At 37.6% G+C, this 17,399-nt stretch overlaps 1 protein-coding gene across 1 annotated transcript in view; it reads left to right on the plus strand.

Annotated features, from left to right (window-relative positions):
• LOC112510329 (kinesin-like protein KIN-7K, chloroplastic) overlaps positions 1–17,399 on the plus strand; it is a 34,647-nt gene that overhangs the window by 12,010 nt on the left and 5,238 nt on the right. Inside the window, exons 4-17 of the mRNA XM_025115720.1 lie at positions 5,763–5,815; positions 6,889–6,954; positions 7,033–7,086; positions 7,455–7,514; positions 9,323–9,401; positions 10,117–10,184; positions 10,824–10,886; positions 11,115–11,219; positions 12,799–12,903; positions 13,033–13,140; positions 13,218–13,361; positions 13,849–14,028; positions 14,222–14,380; positions 16,678–16,902. Of these exons, the coding sequence (XP_024971488.1) occupies positions 5,763–5,815; positions 6,889–6,954; positions 7,033–7,086; positions 7,455–7,514; positions 9,323–9,401; positions 10,117–10,184; positions 10,824–10,886; positions 11,115–11,219; positions 12,799–12,903; positions 13,033–13,140; positions 13,218–13,361; positions 13,849–14,028; positions 14,222–14,380; positions 16,678–16,902 (1,469 nt within the window). The remainder of the gene's footprint in view (positions 1–5,762; positions 5,816–6,888; positions 6,955–7,032; positions 7,087–7,454; positions 7,515–9,322; positions 9,402–10,116; positions 10,185–10,823; positions 10,887–11,114; positions 11,220–12,798; positions 12,904–13,032; positions 13,141–13,217; positions 13,362–13,848; positions 14,029–14,221; positions 14,381–16,677; positions 16,903–17,399) is intronic.

Raw genomic sequence — 17,399 nt, forward strand, 5'->3', positions numbered from 1 at the left:
TATACCCCTCCCTCCCAGGAATATTGCATCAATTTCCATTATGGATTGTCATAAATTAATTGCATTGCTTATGCTTTTAGCAAACTTTCAAGCTGAAACTTCCAGTTCACTCTTAGTGTCATTATCCCAAAGTATTTATGATATTGATTTTTGGTCTATGAGACTTGTACTATTTTGCAAAGGAAGAGTGCATCTGCAATACTTTCCCCTATTGCCTAATATTCAAGCACTACTGATGAGCTTGTAGAGTCAATTGTTATGATTTATGAGGGATAGGAGATTAAATAAGAATGGCAACAGAGAAGGTTACTATTATCCATATCCACACCATTCAACATGGAGTAGACACCCATGAGAACCTTCATTTGTTGCCATCTCTACTCACAGCATTTGTTTTTAAACTGGAGTATGTGGACGGTGGACCTTTTGCACAGTAGACATTTCAAACTTCATCCATGTAACATGCATTATTTAGTCTTTGTATCAAGGATAGTGCCCGACTTCGAACTTGGTTGTTGATGTGGTTTAGGCCTTTAGGGTGCAGCTATACTCATTGAATCTGTCTCGAGAATGTATCAAGTATTCACTTAATTGTATTGGATTAGAATATCTTAATTATTGTGCTCGTTAAGGGGACTTATAGAGCCAATGAATATTAGACGTAGAAAATACTTTCTTTTGTTGAATGGTTTGCGGAATAGAATCTTAAACAGATCAACTGTAAGAATTTTAGAATTAAAGTCACACAAAGTAAGAGAGTTCACCACTCTCTCCTTTGTATTACATTCCAAGCATATAAATACAGCTCTCTTGGAAGAGATATACATGGGAAATATATTAGAAAATCTACACTATCTTCACCAATATTCTAGGAGATATTCATGAGAATATCTTCCATATCTAAATCAATWTTATAGGAGGAGATAATCACATTGCTTTTACTCCCCCTCAGTTGAAGCGGGTGGTTTATGAACGCTTAGGCTGGATCGAAATTCATCAAACGAAACTCTCAGAAGTCCCTTTGTGAAAATGTCCGCATATTGGAAATGTGATGGGACATGTAGGACCCGCACTTGTCCCCGTGCAACTTTCTCACGAACAAAATGGATATCGATCTCCACATGTTTGGTTCTTTGATGTTGAACTGGATTGCCTGAAAGCTAGACGGCACTGACGTTGTCACAGTATACGAGTGTGGCCTTGGTGATCAGACAATGTAATTCAAGTAGTAGATTCCTCAACCAACAGGTGTTTGATATGACATTAGCCACACCCCTATATTCCGCCTTGGCACTTGAGCGGGATAGTGTGGGTTGACGTTTAGAGGACCATGAAATCAGATTGTCCCCCAAAAAGACACAATATCCAGAAGTAGAGCGTCGTGTATCGGGACACCCTCCCCAATTGGCATCCGTGTAAGAAATAAGACCTGTTGTTGAGGATGGAGTCAAATGAAGACCGAGACTGAGAGTACCTTGAAGATACCGAAGGATGCGCCGTAATGCCTGCATGTGAGGTTCTCGTGGATCATGCATAAACAGACAAATTTGTTGTACTGCATACGAGATATCGGGTCTTGTAAATGTGAGATATTGAAGGGCCCTGGCAAGACTACGGTACAAGTAGGATCATCAAGAGGTGGACCGGAATTAGCGCTTAGCTTGGCCTTTGTATCCACGGGTGTTGTAGTAGGATTGCATGAAGACATATTGGCCCAGGCCAAAATCTCAGTCGCATATTTCTTTTGACAAAGAAGAGGCCGTGGGCATGTTGGACTACCGAAATACCCAAAAAATAACTGAGTGGGCCTAAGTCTTTCATAGCGAATTCAGAACTAAGACGAGCCACAATGTCATGGCGTAATTGATTTGAGGATGTAGTAAGAATAATATCATCAGCATACAATAAAAGATAAGCCATATGAGCGCCCTTTCGATAAATAAATAAATAAAGCAGTATCCGATTTGCTGTTAGAAAAACCAATAGTACGGACAAATGAAGCAAACCGATGATACCATGCTCGGGGGGATTGCCTCAAGCCGTAAAGTGACTTTTTGAGTCGACATACATGATTGGGACAAGATGGGTCCCGAAAATCAGGGGGTTGATGTATGTAGACTGTCTCATGAAGATGACCGTGGAGAAAAGCGTTCTTCACGTCTAGTTGATGGATACCCCATTTCTTGGATAATGCCAAACTGAGGATGGTACGTATAGTAGCTGGTTTGACCACCGAACTAAACGTCTCATTGCAATCAACCCCCACCTGTTGGGATCTGCCATTAACTACCAATCGGGCTTTGTGCCTTTCAAGATCACCATTAGAACAAAACTATGCAACGAATAATATTAACATCCGAAGGCCTAGGCACAAGCTCCCAAGTCTTTTTTTTTTAATTAAAGCATCATACTCATCATGCATTGCTTGATTCCAATTAGGATCACTTAAGGCAACAATGGGAGACGTTGGGATGGGAGATATCGAGGAAAGAGAACTAGAAAAAGTGTATTTGGGGTTAGGTTTGACAATACCATGCTTGCTTCTAGTGGCCATTTGATGGGTGGATGTGAGTGGAGGAGGGACGAGGTTGATCGGGGAAGAAGGAGAAGGAGTCGAGGGCTGCTGTATGGGAGCAGTAGTGGGCTGCCGGGGAGGTGTGGCAGTATTATGTTGTGGCAAAGGGAAAACAACAGCAGGAGAGGAGTCATTGCTGGAAGGAAGAGCTGATGATGCAGGTCGAGACGGATGGTGAAAATTGGACAAAACGTTTAGGTTTATTGGAGAGGAAGAAGAGATCACCGAGTTGCTGATATGGGGCTGTTGGGGAGTGATATTGGGCTGTCCTGGGGGCTGAAATAGAGGCGAAAGTGGGTTGTCCAAGAATTCATTGGAGGCCGGTGGAGGTGGTTTGGAAGATTTAAAAGGAAACGAGGTTTCATCAAAAGTGACATGACGTGCAAGGAATATCCGATTTTGGGATGTCATAGCACTTGTAGCCTCGGTGATTGGGAGGATAGCCTAAGAAGACGCACGGAGTGGAGCGAGGATGAAGTTTGTGTGTGGTTGTAGAGGGATTATGAGGAAAACATAAACAACCGAAGACACGTAAGTGGGAATAGGAGGGATTCTTTTGATAAAGAATTTGTGTGGGAGAAGAATAACCACGAACTTTGGTTGGGAGTATATTATGGAGGTAGGTTGTCATTTGAAGAGAATGATGCCAAAATGAGAGTGGTACGTTGGCATGGAGAAGAAGAGTGCGAGAGATATTATTAAATGGTTTGGATTTTACGTTCCGCTTTTCCATTTTGAGAAGATGTATGAGGACATGAAAAATGAAAACAAATGCCATGTTGAGCACATAAGTTGTGAAACGATGAATTATTGTCTTCTCGTCCATTGTCGCATTGGAAAGATTTTATATCTTTTTCAAATTGGGTGCGAATATATTGATGGAACTGAAGGAAAATAGAGAATGTTTGAGACTTTTTAGCCATGAGAAAAGTCCATAAGAAATTAGTATAGTCATCAAGGAAAAGCAAGAAGTAACGATGACCACTTGTGCTCAACACAGGGGAAGTCCAAACATCACTATGCACAATATCAAATGGAGCTATAGACATAGAATTAGATAAAGTGAAGACAATTTCTTTTGTTTCCCAATTTGACGAAATTAAACTACTACTACGAAGCTTGCTAAGGATTGAAGGACCCGGATGTCCAAGACGATCATACCATAAGATGTTGGAGATGGTGGCAAAAACAGACAAGAGTAGGGAGTAGAGAGGTAGTAGATGTGGAAATTGGATAGAGGTTGCCATGACTATTGCATCTCATGATGGGGGTGCCCGTCCGAAGGTCTTTCACACAAAAACCAAACGGATCAAATTCTATGGAGACATGGTTATCACGAGTAAATTGACGTACGGAAATTAAATTTTTGATGATATGAGGACCGAAAAGAACGTTATGTAAAGATAAAGGAGGATGAGGGGTACCGAACCAGAAGCCGTGATTGGAGTCGAATCTCCATTACCTACAATGATATGACGAGAGCTTACCTTAGTTGGAAGTCATATGTGAAGTTGCCCCTGTACCCATATACCAATTGTCGTGCGGCGGATTCAACGACATGGTGTGGAGAGCCGATTCAATATCCGTTGGAGCGTACTCACTTGGACCTGAGGCAAAATAAGCTTGTTGTGGGTGTGACCCAAGAATTCCTAGAGCCGAAGAAGGTGTACGTTGCTGCTGTGGTGGGGGTCGAGTTGCCCGTCCATTAGTTGGATACGGGTACTGTCTATGGAATTGGAGCCCAAGTCTGCTGCTGCCAAGGAGTGGAAGACAATTGCCAGGGTTGTCCATAGCCACCCCAAGTCTGCTGCCGCTGCCAAGAGAAGTCCGCGTTGTGCCCCCCTCGACCACGGCCACGAGAACTTCTACTGCCACGGCCGCGAGAACTTCTACCGCCACGGCTGCTTCGTCCACGACCGTGAGAAGATCTACCAAAGAATTGTTGTTGCGGCTGTTGGTGCGGTTGTTGGTGTGGGCTTGGAGGGACAACACCTACATTGTTGTTACCAATTGTCATGAGAGCCGTATGCCCGCCGGTCACCGCTTGTTTGCCCTTTCGAGATTCTTCGAGGGACAATATGCTACGAGCATGATAGAACGGAGGCAAGGGATCCGATTGTTGGATGATGGTGGCGACGCCATCATATCCTTCGGAGAGTCCGACAACCAATTGAAGTACCAATTGTTGTTTGGAGATCGGGGCACCAACGTTGGTTAACTGGTCAGCAAGCATCTTGAGGGCCTGACAGTAAGCGGATACGTTCGGAAAGTCTTTTTGATGTATATGGGAAAATTGTTGTTCCAAGTAGATGGCCCGAGAATTTTTATTATCCTGAAAAATTTCCTTCAAGCGATCCCATGCGATTTGAGCCGTAGAATCAAGTGCAAGAATGGTGTGAAGCAGATAATTAGAGATTGTACCATAGATCCATTGAAGAACCACGGCGTCTAACCGTACCCATAAGGCGGGATCTACGGTGTTGTCATGAGGAGGGCTAATGTGATCCAGAACCTGATAAGCACGAGCGTGAATCTTGAAAAGTTCCGCCTAGAGTAGTGTACCTTTTCGACCTCTAACATGATCAAAATGAAAGATTTAATGTTAGAGACCAAGAGTGCGGGATGAAACGTAGTAGGTTTGAGAGTGGTATCTGTCATGGCGAAAGAACTTGGAGGTTCAGACGAAGTCACCATGGTGTGGTATCTGTGTGGTTTGAAAAAAACTGAGAAGATGCTCTGATACCATAAGAGAGTTCACCACTCTCTTCTTTGTATTACATTCCAAGCATATAAATACTTCTCTCTTGGAAGAGATATACATGGGAAATATATTAGAAAAAACTACACCATCTTCACCAATATTCTAGGAGATATTCATGAGAATATCTTCCATATCTAAATCAATATTATAGGAGGAGATAATCACATTGCTTTTACAAAGAATGCTAGCGGAAAAAGGTAAGGTTGTTGTATGTAATTCGACTAAAAGTTGATACAGGCACGTGGCACAATGGTTAGGGCAAATTTACATACAACACCAAGCCTCCATTTATTCATGCAATATTAGTTGCTTGCTTGGTGCAGGTTCTTGCAAGTCTTTTCTTCTTAGTTCTATCAACTCTCTCTATGTATGTCTTTCTTATATATTGTATTTACGCAAATGTTTTGTGATCTATCTCAAGAACAGGCACTATTTTTGCATATGGCGTGACAAGTAGCGGGAAGACACACACTATGCATGTAAGTATATCTCATCTCTTTGTCATTTGTAGACTGTGTATCTTATGCATTTTCAAGTTGTAAGCATCTGTCTCAACACATTACTGGTCTACGTGACATGAAAATTCTAAGTGAGCGAGTGACTTGTCTGACATAATAATTTGAATTGAAATATTCTCAGGTATCATAGGTTTAGCAATCAGCCCTACCTAACGCTATGCTATAGCATGTTTTTGGTTTTTGGATTAGTGGGTGCAGCTGTAACTCTTGGTCTGGGTTTTTTGGCCAAGACTATGGGAGTAGATAAGGCCAAAAATATTTTTTATCGTAATGGCTTTGGACATACAGAAAGTTCAGTTTATCTACACTTTGTTGGATCTCCAAGTCAATTTCGGAGAGTATCAATGTACAACTTTCCAGGGGTATCTTTACCAAACGACTTGCAACTCATAATTTGCCTTTTATGTTGGTTAAAGTTTGACTTTATCAATAGAAAATGCATAAAAGCTTGAAACTAACATGACTGAAGGTGTTAAGAGATACTCCGTCTGTACGAAAACAAACGTGCTTCTTTTCTTTCTATAACTGTGAAGGGAAAGGCTTATTTGATATGATATGGAAGCATCAATTGTTCTTTTGCCTGTGGTGCTTCGGCAAGAGTGAGAGGAGACTACAGTTTCTTACTTGCACCCTCTTTTACCAGTAAAAATTTCTTGTTATTTCTTCTTCAACCCCCAACAGTTATTCGGCCATTCTTCCGACTGGCAACATGGTCCTAGTTACAAGTAGGAGAACATATCGATTAAATCCTAATTGTGATTGCATGAATCATGTATTTAGCCATTGCATACATTAATATATGTTCCCAAGTTATTTGTTAGTCATACGATCTTCTAGGCAAGATGGTTAACATTAGCCTAGGCCTAACTATTTCTCAACTTAATGTGTACTACTATAGTGACATTAATACAGAAAAAAGTAAGCTGATACAAACTCCTCACCCCTCCCTTGGTCTTTTTTTTCAATATCTATCTCCTTGTATTTTTTTATTCCAGTGTATTCATTTTGTCTTTTTGGTCATACACACAAGACAGGGAGATCAGAGGTCCCCTGGAATTATTCCTTTGGCAGTAAAGGATGCTTTTGGCATCATTCAAGAGGTATGCATGGCTAATCAGCTGCTACTACTATACATGTTTTAAGAGGAATAATCATTATGCATCCTCATGTATTTTCAGACTCCAAGCCGTGAATTTCTCCTCCGTCTCTCATATTTGGAAATATACAATGAGGTGAGCTTCTGGGCAATATTTGTCAGGGTTGCACACTTGTTACTTGAAAAGGAATCGTAGTGTTAATATCTGCAGTTTAACAATGGGATTGTCTTACCTTTTGCATTTCTTCCACTTGTTATGTGTGCCCCTGTCGTTTATTTTCAACTTAACAATGTGATGGCCTAACCTTTTCCACTTGAAAGTGTACTTTTTCTTTCATATAGACCTCAGCTCTTTCTTTTCATTCTATGTGGTCTAACGACATTTCTTGCCAATATTATCGCCTGTTGACTTACCTGGTGCTAGTGTTTGCTGGCCATTTACTGGCAAATATATGAGTCTCTTTGTGTGTAATGCTTCCATCTTAAGTTTCTTAATTTCTTTAGGTTGTTAATGACTTGTTGAATCCAGCAGGACAGCATCTAAGAATAAGAGAGGACAGTCAGGTAATTTCTATTGTCATATACTTATGCATGTTTTTACATTTTATCTCCGTACAACATCAATATTTTTATTATTAGTGTGTGGTATATATTTTGCTTATGTGGATTATTCAATTGCCATCAAATTGTATTATTCACCTGACCCTTCCAAATCATTTAAGCACATGAGCATATGACTGGACTGTCTTTTGAGTTTTGAGCAATTGCTTTGCATGCTCAATTGGACCTTCTCGTTTTGTTATCCAATCCTGCAGCCATTTTGGTGTACTAGCTGGCTATACCTCTGACCTAATGATTCTGGACTATATGTTACTGAACTTGGTAAGCATAGGAGTTCACTGATGTGCAATCCTCAACAACATCTGGATTCATGCTAAACAAGAGGTTTGATAATCACAAAAGGATAGGAACGATCTAGATGGTTTCCCTCATCACCATGCAAACTGCACTCCTTCGAAATGATGAAGAAGTTGTAATTCTTTTACAATTATAACAAGTGTTTTGCAATTTAAAGTTTCGAAATCTTTCAACCTGATTTGAGTTGGCTAAACAAACAAGGCTTCACATAGAAGAAATTTGTCTTGGACATCGGAAGTTAGGTTTCATGCATGCCTAAATTACCATGAAATTCGTTCCAAAATGAGAGTTGGAAGTACATGAAACCCTAGAGTAGAAGCCACTCTTCCTAACACAATGATAGGTATTCAACAGCAACACTATGTTATCATTCTGGATATTATGTTTAAGTCGGGGTCATTCTGATATTAGCCATGTATTTGGCAGCTTAATGCAGGATGTTTAACGAGTTGTCTTTGACAGAATGAATACATGAGTAGCTATTCTCTGCCCAGGTCTGCCATGTCAATGATTTCTGCTAGTTTATACTGTCTAATGGTGCATGAAGACTTTATAGACGAGATTCTGCATTTTTGAAAAACCTTGTTATGAGCTATCACATGCATTTCCTTTTTTCCTTTGTAGGAACTACCCGAATTCATAATTGGAATTAGGAGGTCCTTTCTAGGACTTGGGAGTTCTTATAGATCTAATTCATTGAAATTCCATGTATATTTGATCATAGATTTGGGGTGGAAACCTAAGTAATGAAGAATCGACAGTTTGTGTTTAACTTCCCTGCACAAACGTTATACTGCTAGCACCTCCTCTGATGTCCTAAACATGCAAGTAGAAATTCCTTATCTTCTTGATGGCAAATTGGATGGAAATTGTGGTGAAAATACAACTGCAAATCATTTTTACCTGTGAAACTTAACGTTGAATGAGTTAATCCATCATGTCAATCATCCTCACTATCTATACAATATTATAAAGCCTTTAGGTAAAAGTCTTAAAAACAACTTATTAAGCATGTGGCATTGCTTAGCAATGCATTAATGCATAATCCCAAAAATTTCAAGTTTCCAAGTAATTACCGCATATGTTCAATTTGTTAAAGCTCTACGTTTGAATTCCATAAAACCAATAGATACACTAGTTCAAATATAGGACGAGCGTTGAGCCCTACTAATACGACAGAGCACTCCATAAATTTCGGATTCTCTTTTAATGAGGAATTGTATTAATTTTCCTCATTGTATTAATTTTTCATTCCTGGTTTACAATAAAATTTTATATCCAGCTGCATTGCACGGGTATACAACTAGTATATTTATTATGCATTTGTAATATTATGGTATGAAAATGTAATTGCCAGCATTCATCATCCTATAGTATTTGACGCATGATTCTCCTTTTGTGAGAAGTCTTAACAATCATAATCAAACAGTTTATGCAATGATTGTTGCTTGCAGGGAACCTTTGTTGAAGGTATAAAGGAGGAAGTAGTACTATCTCCTGGCCATGCCCTTTCCATTATTGCCGCAGGAGAAGGTATGCCTTTGGCCTTCGGTTTTTAATGTTTTTCAGCTAGGTTGGTTCAAACTTTATGAACTTTGTGATCCATTTGTCCTTGTTCATTGAACTTCTTGTGTGGTTTATTCCTTAAGTGCCTGCTTCTTGCAACATACGGATGGATATATGATTTTCTGACTAGTAAAAGTATCGACATGCCAATGTCCTTTTCTGGCTGTTGTTTGCCTTCCTTTTCCTTTTCCTTTTCCTTTTTTCAGTATATCGAGGTATCATTTAGATTTTCTTTAAAAAAGAAAAGCATCTTAGAGTCGGTTGAAAAAGAAGGCAATCTAGATGAGTCGATTAGACTTATCATGAATGAATGGTGCAGATATGTAGTCCGAGGCACCTTAAAATATGCATGCACATGTTCTGTTTAAGTTTTATATCTTCTAAAACCGGACTTGTTGAAAATGACAGAGAACTTGGATTCAAATATTGTACCGTCATAAAAAAACATTACTTCACGATTTCTTGTTCGCATTGTACCCATTGCGCATATTCTGACATCATGGCTTTCAAGGACAATGTATTATCAGATGGTTTTAGGGTTATGCTCTATATGTATTATCAGATGGTTTTAGGGTTGTACTCTATATGCATTATCAGATGGTTTTATCTGTAGTCAATTGTATTTGGGTTACTTTAATTTACATTTCATGGGAATGTAACGCATTGTTCTTTGTTAATACAGAGCAAAGACACGTTGGTTCCACAAACTTTAATTTGCACAGCAGCAGAAGTCACACAATATTCACACTGGTACTTTTCTGTTGTTGTGAATAAGAAATTTATTGTTCTGTCTGTTGTTTTATTGCTGATACAAAAGTGTCTGATTGCTTCTAAAGCATTTGTCTATTGCCATGTAAGGGAAGGTTCATTATACACAATAACCAGTTAAACACAGTACGTATTACAATGATTTATGTGAACATGTATATGACTGCTAGAATATTCTTATCCTTAGATCTGAGAGGACTACTTCTCAGGTAATGTAGTTATCTATCATGGAGTGGAAGATGTATTTTAGGTTTTGTACAGACAGCATATTTCTTCAATACTTGTTTCACTTATATTTAGTAGATTAAAGAGTAAATGATGTTAAACGGTTAGAACCATCTTGAAGTGGTTAGCTTTAGGGGTATGGTTTTTCGAAAGGATAGGCTAACCATAATTCTTTGCACTGTTTTCAACTTTTGTGAGAAGTGCTTCTTAGAATACTAAAAGTTTTCAAGGATAAACAGGTTTTGTAGATATAAGCAACACAGAATCTTGAGCACTTTGTCTCACACTGAAGACAAATATAATTAAAGTATTGAATGTATTTATGATTGATTTATCTCTTTTGTTTTACTTTTTTTTTGGAATCAACATTTTTTCTAATATCCTATGTTCTAACAGACGATTGAGAGTAGCCCCTGTGGTGAAAATAATGAAGGCGAGGCTGTTAACTTGTCGCAGCTGGTATGCCCCTGAAACTCATCTTAGACGTATTGCCAGTGCTATATCTATCAGCATTTGGCTTGTGTAAGCCTCATGCTTGCTTCATTGTATAGTGTTGTTTTGTTTCTCCTTCTTTACTGTCCTGATTGGTGTATATAATTCTTTTCAAATCGCCTATATCTGCAAAGAATTTGGTGTACGTTTGATTTGGTTTAGCCATATTCATCTGCATATCACTTTGAATTGCAGAACCTCATCGACCTGGCTGGTTCCGAGAGCTCTAAAGCTGAAACTACTGGTCTTCGTAGAAAAGAAGGGTCCTATATAAATAAAAGCCTGCTAACTCTTGGAACTGTGAGGCCTCTATCATTGCCATTAATTTCTCAATGTAACAGTTTAAAAAAATGCCTAATTCTGGTTGTCTTTTTGTTAATTCTTATGAATGCCAAGCCTTCTACTACGGTTTGTATGAGGGTAAAAAAGAAAGAAGTGTCATAAATAATTTGTTTCATCTTATTTTTTTTAGTTTATGCTTCCTTTGTCACATGAAAAAATTGAAAATTTTGCATTTTGAAATGCATATATTAATTGCAATGCATCCTTTTTTCGCCAGCTTTCAAGCTAAGATAACCTGCTTGTTTGTCTCACTATCAATTGTTACAAACTACATTTGCTCCTCTTTCTCCTGTTTTTGTCAATATAGAAGGCTACTTTAAAAGATTTCTAGTGATAAGCATTTAGTACCAATAGCTGCAATTTCTATTAGAAGGAGCGAGAAATACATATCCAAGGACCTCTATCATTGTATCAGAAGATTTTTGGCAGCAATTTCTTTAACTTATATTGGAATAACTACTACATTATGCCATTCTGCCTTGTGCTATTTCTATCAGCTGGTATGCCCCTAGGATTCAGTCTGTACAATAATTAAATCTCTGAAATAGTAAATCATATGAACCCCTCCCCCCCCCCCCTTTACATGAATGTTAGTTTCCTTAATGGAAAATATCTTGCTGATAGTAGAAGAGAAAAATTATGAAGCATGGTACAAGTAATTTTACACTAATTTGGATCATGCCACTTGATTCACATAAGTTTGTTTTAAGTTGTAGGTTATAGAAGGGCTGTAAGATCTCTTGTATCTTGAAGATGCTAAACTACCACAGAATCCAGGCATTACTTTTTGAGTGGGGAATGATATCTTATCAATTAGGAAAAGATGAAAAACTGAAAGTTGAGGACTAGTAATTCCAGCATCTGTTGTAGACATATATTGACTTGAACTATTTGAATCTTCTTACACTGGTGAGGAGAGGAGCCTTTGGATATCTGACTGCATAGATTTACTTCCCAATGACAGTAAGAATGGTAAAGAACAGAAGCTTTCACTTTGAGTACCCTCAAAAGGGTTCTTAAGGTGAATGGGTAGATCCTAAATTGGCAAGTAAAACCAGAGCATGTACAACTTGCTGTGATAAACAATGTATCTTCTGAAAATTGTGCCGGGTTACACTGTTAAATTCAGAAAAAAAAATCATATACTTGTGGCCATAACTCGATTCAGATCATTTCAGCATTCATTTTCTGAACTTACCATGATTCTTTGTTTTCTGATCTTTGTTTTGTCATCGATCTTGCCTGAAATGCTAGCATCATATCATTTATGAACAAGGTTAGTTCTTGTTGGAGGTTGATTTTATTTCCGCACCAGATTTCTACTGGATTAAGCTTTTAAATCAGTTTGTGCTCAACACATACAACAGATAGGACTCACAAGCATCCAACACCCCTATAGCTAATAGCACCTTTGGTTTTCCTGTTCTACCGTATGAGTGTAAACTATCACCTTGGTGTTTTGTTTTTCTCTAATTAATATTGATTATATTTGGAAGTTAGATTTATTTTAGAACTTGCTAAATTGGAATTGTCACAGGTTATATCAAAATTAACGGATGGGAAAGCAGCTCATATACCTTACAGGGACTCAAAACTGACCAGACTTCTTCAGTCTTCTTTAAGTGGTTATGGAAGGGTATCTGTAAGTCTTCTATAGAAGTCCATATCAACCTGATCCCATTAATTGATATAAAGTGAAGCATGGTGCTGCCCTTTAGAAGCATTATGCTACCTGCTCATAATTGCCCATTGGTGTTGTTTTGTCTTTCAGCTCATTTGCGCTGTAACTCCCTCTTCAAGCAATTCAGAGGAGACACATAACACATTAAAATTTGCCCACCGTGCAAAACACATTGAAATTCAGGCAGCACAAAACAAGGTATGAGCATTTGAATTCTCTGCACTTCAGAGTACCCTTCATCGACAGAATTTGGAAGTAACCCTGTATATTTGCAGATTGTTGATGAAAAATCCCTTATCAAGACATATCAAAATGAAATTCGATCTTTAAAGGAGGAGCTAGAACAGTTTACGACAGACATTGCAACAGTTCCTGAAACGAAGCATACAGGAGGAAATGATGTTTTTCTTAAACAAAAGGTTAGAGTTCGCGGTTCATTTTTCTCTGCGGTTCCACGTCTGAGTGATCAGTGTTATTTTGTTGTTGTGCAAGTGAAATATCCTCTCTAAGTCTTCATATATACAAACATATAGAATATATTTTTTTCAGTTTAAGTGACGAGCTCATAAAAATGTCTTCGCCCATTTCTGTGAAGGAACTTCTCACCATTTAAATAACTTGGCTGTAAGCGTTAAACTAATAGCATGCTAGTCTTGAAATAAAGACAAATTCGAATTAACTGATGAACCTGCTAAATTTGCAATTGATCGCAAGCAATCCCATGCTGTTATGCTCAAGATCATATCGTCGTGTGGCCTGAGCATTCCTTGAAAATTTTGCATATTTCCACTTTCCATTTTGTAAAGTAGTTAGCATTCCTTGAAAATTTTGCATATTTCCACTTTCCATTTTGTAAAGTAGTTTTTTTATTCATCCTTCGTTTTCGTATCAATGTGATGTGTAAAGCTAGAAGATGGTCAAGTTAAGCTGCAATCAAGATTGGAGCAAGAAGAAGCAGCCAAAGCTGCTTTGTTAAGCCAAATACAAAATCTGACAAAATTGATCCTAGTCTCCACCAAATCTTCACACTCATCTAGACCTCCTCATCAACCTGCTCCAAGAAGATATTCCTTTGGGGAAGAAGAGGTAGTCTGATTCAGTTGACTAATCTATTCCTCTCTCTTTATATCATTTTCTCATCCTTACACATAACTTACCTTGATTAAGTCTTCAAATTAGGGATATGGCATCCTGGTCAACAAGCCAAAAAATGTAATGTATTTGTGCTTTATCTTTTGAACAAAAGAAATGTGACTTAAATGACCTCGTTAATGGGCAGCTTGCATGTCTCCCACATAGAAGGCGTGACTTAATTTTGGATGACGAAAACATTCAGTCGTGTGTTACTCTTGATGAAGGCACGGATACAAAGAATGAGACACTTAAGGAAGATAAAAAGATCAAGAAGCCTGGATTGCTTAACTGGTTAAAACCACGGGTCAGTCTTCCTTTGTGATTTTGATGAATGTGTGCTAGGATACTCATTTATCAGGTTGTTTCTACTAATATGCTAATCTTTTTGAGAAACATGTTTTTTTTACCTTATTGCCACATAAAAGCTTTCTTCCCAAAACCCTTACCACCTTCATCCCAGAATAATCTGAATGTTTGACTTTGTTGCTCGTGTTCACGAGTGCTGCGGGCACGTAAATAAATTGTTGAATGTTGAGTTTCAATTTTATAAGATCGCCAAATCAAGAATTTTCAGAATGGTTTTATTTTCAATGAATCAGGAGTCCGTGGCTCACTCTGTCATGGGTGCCAAAGTTCAAATATCCTTAACACAGAATTAAGGGAGTATAGATTTCTTAAGAGTTCAGATACATGTATATACCCCTAATCAGAAGCTTTAATGAATACCATTGATTTTCACGCCTCAAAACATATAGATGTATGCTTTATGGATCTTAAATGAAAAGCTGAGAAAACAGGAAACAGCTGAGACTTTATTTCATAGTTTTTGTTCAATCAACTAGCTTCCTTGTATGTATGCCATAGTCAAAGAACACATGCATTTGTCAGTGCGGAATGGGGGATAGACCTTGAGACCATCAAAACCTCTTAGAAAAATCAAAGAGAAACGAAGAAGATGAAGATCTATGAACTTATCATGCTTAGTTTTTAATTACATGCATTCTAAATCAAATACTACCATCAGTTGGAGAACTGAGTGTGTACCGTGAAACATCTTGGGGAATCTTAATGGAATATTTGGAACCATGTTAAAAATCAATGCTATTTATGGTTCATAGATTCCAACAACTCTTGGCCTATGGTACCAAGTCCGCCAAAGAGACCTTGAGGTTGTGAGTTCAAGCCTCAAACAGTTTATTTGTGCATGTGTGGGGGCGTTTAATCAATCAAAAAAGGGTGACCAAGGTGCATAGCTCCTTGGCTTTGTAAGGTTTGAGGAGTGAAGTCCTTGTAGCATCCCTTACATTTTTCCAAAGAGACTTGCTCTTACCTTAAGTCATGACCTTTTGGTCATAAAGGAATAATAAACTTAGGGGCTGTTTGGTCTTTCTTTCATTGAGCCTTGTATGGATTAAGTTGTATGTAAGGATTTAGTTGTTGTGTTGAATAAACAATCTAAATGATAAAAATGATTATTTTACCCCTCAGTCTATATTAGATACTGATTATACGTATTTAAGTTCTATTAATCAAATTGGTTTTTGTTAATATTTCATCTATGATTTTTGTTGACCAAAATCATAAACTAAATTATACACATTTAATGGTATTTTTTAGTGTTAAATAAAAACAAATAAATTTATTTACATTTAATTTACAATTTAAAAACATAAAACAAATAAATTACTAAACTTATAAATTAATACATAATAAATAATACTAAATTATTAAATATAATAATATAAGTAATAAAATAATGCAATGGGAAATGGACGCCATCATTGGTATAATAGCTGGTAAAAAGACAAGGGTATATGTGGAAAAAACAAGAGTTGAACGTAGACAACATCTTTTAGCCGGCTAATAATCTCCTAGCAGAGCCATATAGCCACAACTGAACACCTCTTAGTCAGTCAGAAGGGATACAAAAAATTTACATGTTGAAAAAAGATGCAAGCCTATGATAATGGTCTATACGCCATGCAAGTTTACTATGTGATTTTAAGGTTTCAGAAATACTCTTCCGCATGAAAAGGATGCTCAAGGAGGTCCATAAGATTTTATATTTCTTGGATAAATTGTCCATATAATTTTAATTATTTTTGCTTGGGAAAGCTTTTATTAAATATTTCAAATGTGACCTGATAAAAGTGACCCAAGATGACAAATGTGCTGTGAAGTGAGGTAGGCCACCCCTCTGAGTTAAGATGTTTGAAATTGTGAGAGAATTTCTAATTATTATCATGTTTACATTGTTCAAGTCATTACATGCATGCATAATTAGATCCTACAAATCCAAAATGCATGGTCGCGCATAAAGACACAAGTACGCATAATTTAATCCCCACCCTCTTCACATATCTCATTATCAGTATTTCACTCAAGATATATCAGATTTGATAAATATTTTATACTGAGAAGATATTAGTTAAATAGTCCCTCTGGTTGGATGCCGTATGTTCAAAGCTCCACTTCATCTATCATTTTGGTTGTTAGTGTTTAATAATCATGTAGCCAGATATGGCAATAGATGATGTGATTTTATGCACCCTCTCATCCTAGACTCAATTTTCTTCAACTTTGTTTACTGCTTTTTACTAGAAACGAGATAGTATCTCTAGGACTTTGACCAGTGCTAGTGATAAATCAAGTGGAGCAAAGTCTACAAGTACACCTTCAACACCTGGAGATAATCGTATTCTTCCCACTGAATCCAGACACTCATACTCTTCGCCATCCGAATGTACATCCTTTGGGTTCTTCTCAGAGGCCAGACAAGATCGAGAAATCAACAAGGATGTTTTCTTACAACAAGAAGCTAGTCCGGTATGCAGTTCTCTTCAGTTTGTAACTGTATCTATATGGATGAATCACCGGTATCCTATCACATATATCGCATGAGCAGAGTCTATATCTTGGATTCCCTTTTGGTTATCTTGATAAAAATTAAGCAAGTGTACACTACTTATCTACAGGTTTTTTTGGCAACTGCTAAACTACTATCAACAGAATTTGGTAGAACTATTTAGGTCATATGGATGTACAGTCAAATGGCTCAGGGATGTTAAGACATTAACAGTAATCTTGCCTTAGGAACACTGGAGATATTCTATGATTCAATCTGCGTTACTCCTTAACATTTTCTTTGCTGTTTCTTGTTTTTCATGTATTTGGTTTCTCACTTTAGACTTGTTAGGTTCTTTTGCCATAAATCTACCGAGGGGGGATATTGAGTATGGTTGTTTGGTTTTGCCATAAATCTAGAATTTTTCTCGTTGTTGCATTTCTTTATTTCTTACCTTAAAATATTGTTTCTTCGGATA

The sequence above is a fragment of the Cynara cardunculus genome (assembly GCF_001531365.2).
Source record: "Cynara cardunculus var. scolymus isolate 2C chromosome LG 1, CcrdV1, whole genome shotgun sequence".
Classification (NCBI taxonomy): domain Eukaryota; kingdom Viridiplantae; phylum Streptophyta; class Magnoliopsida; order Asterales; family Asteraceae; genus Cynara; species Cynara cardunculus.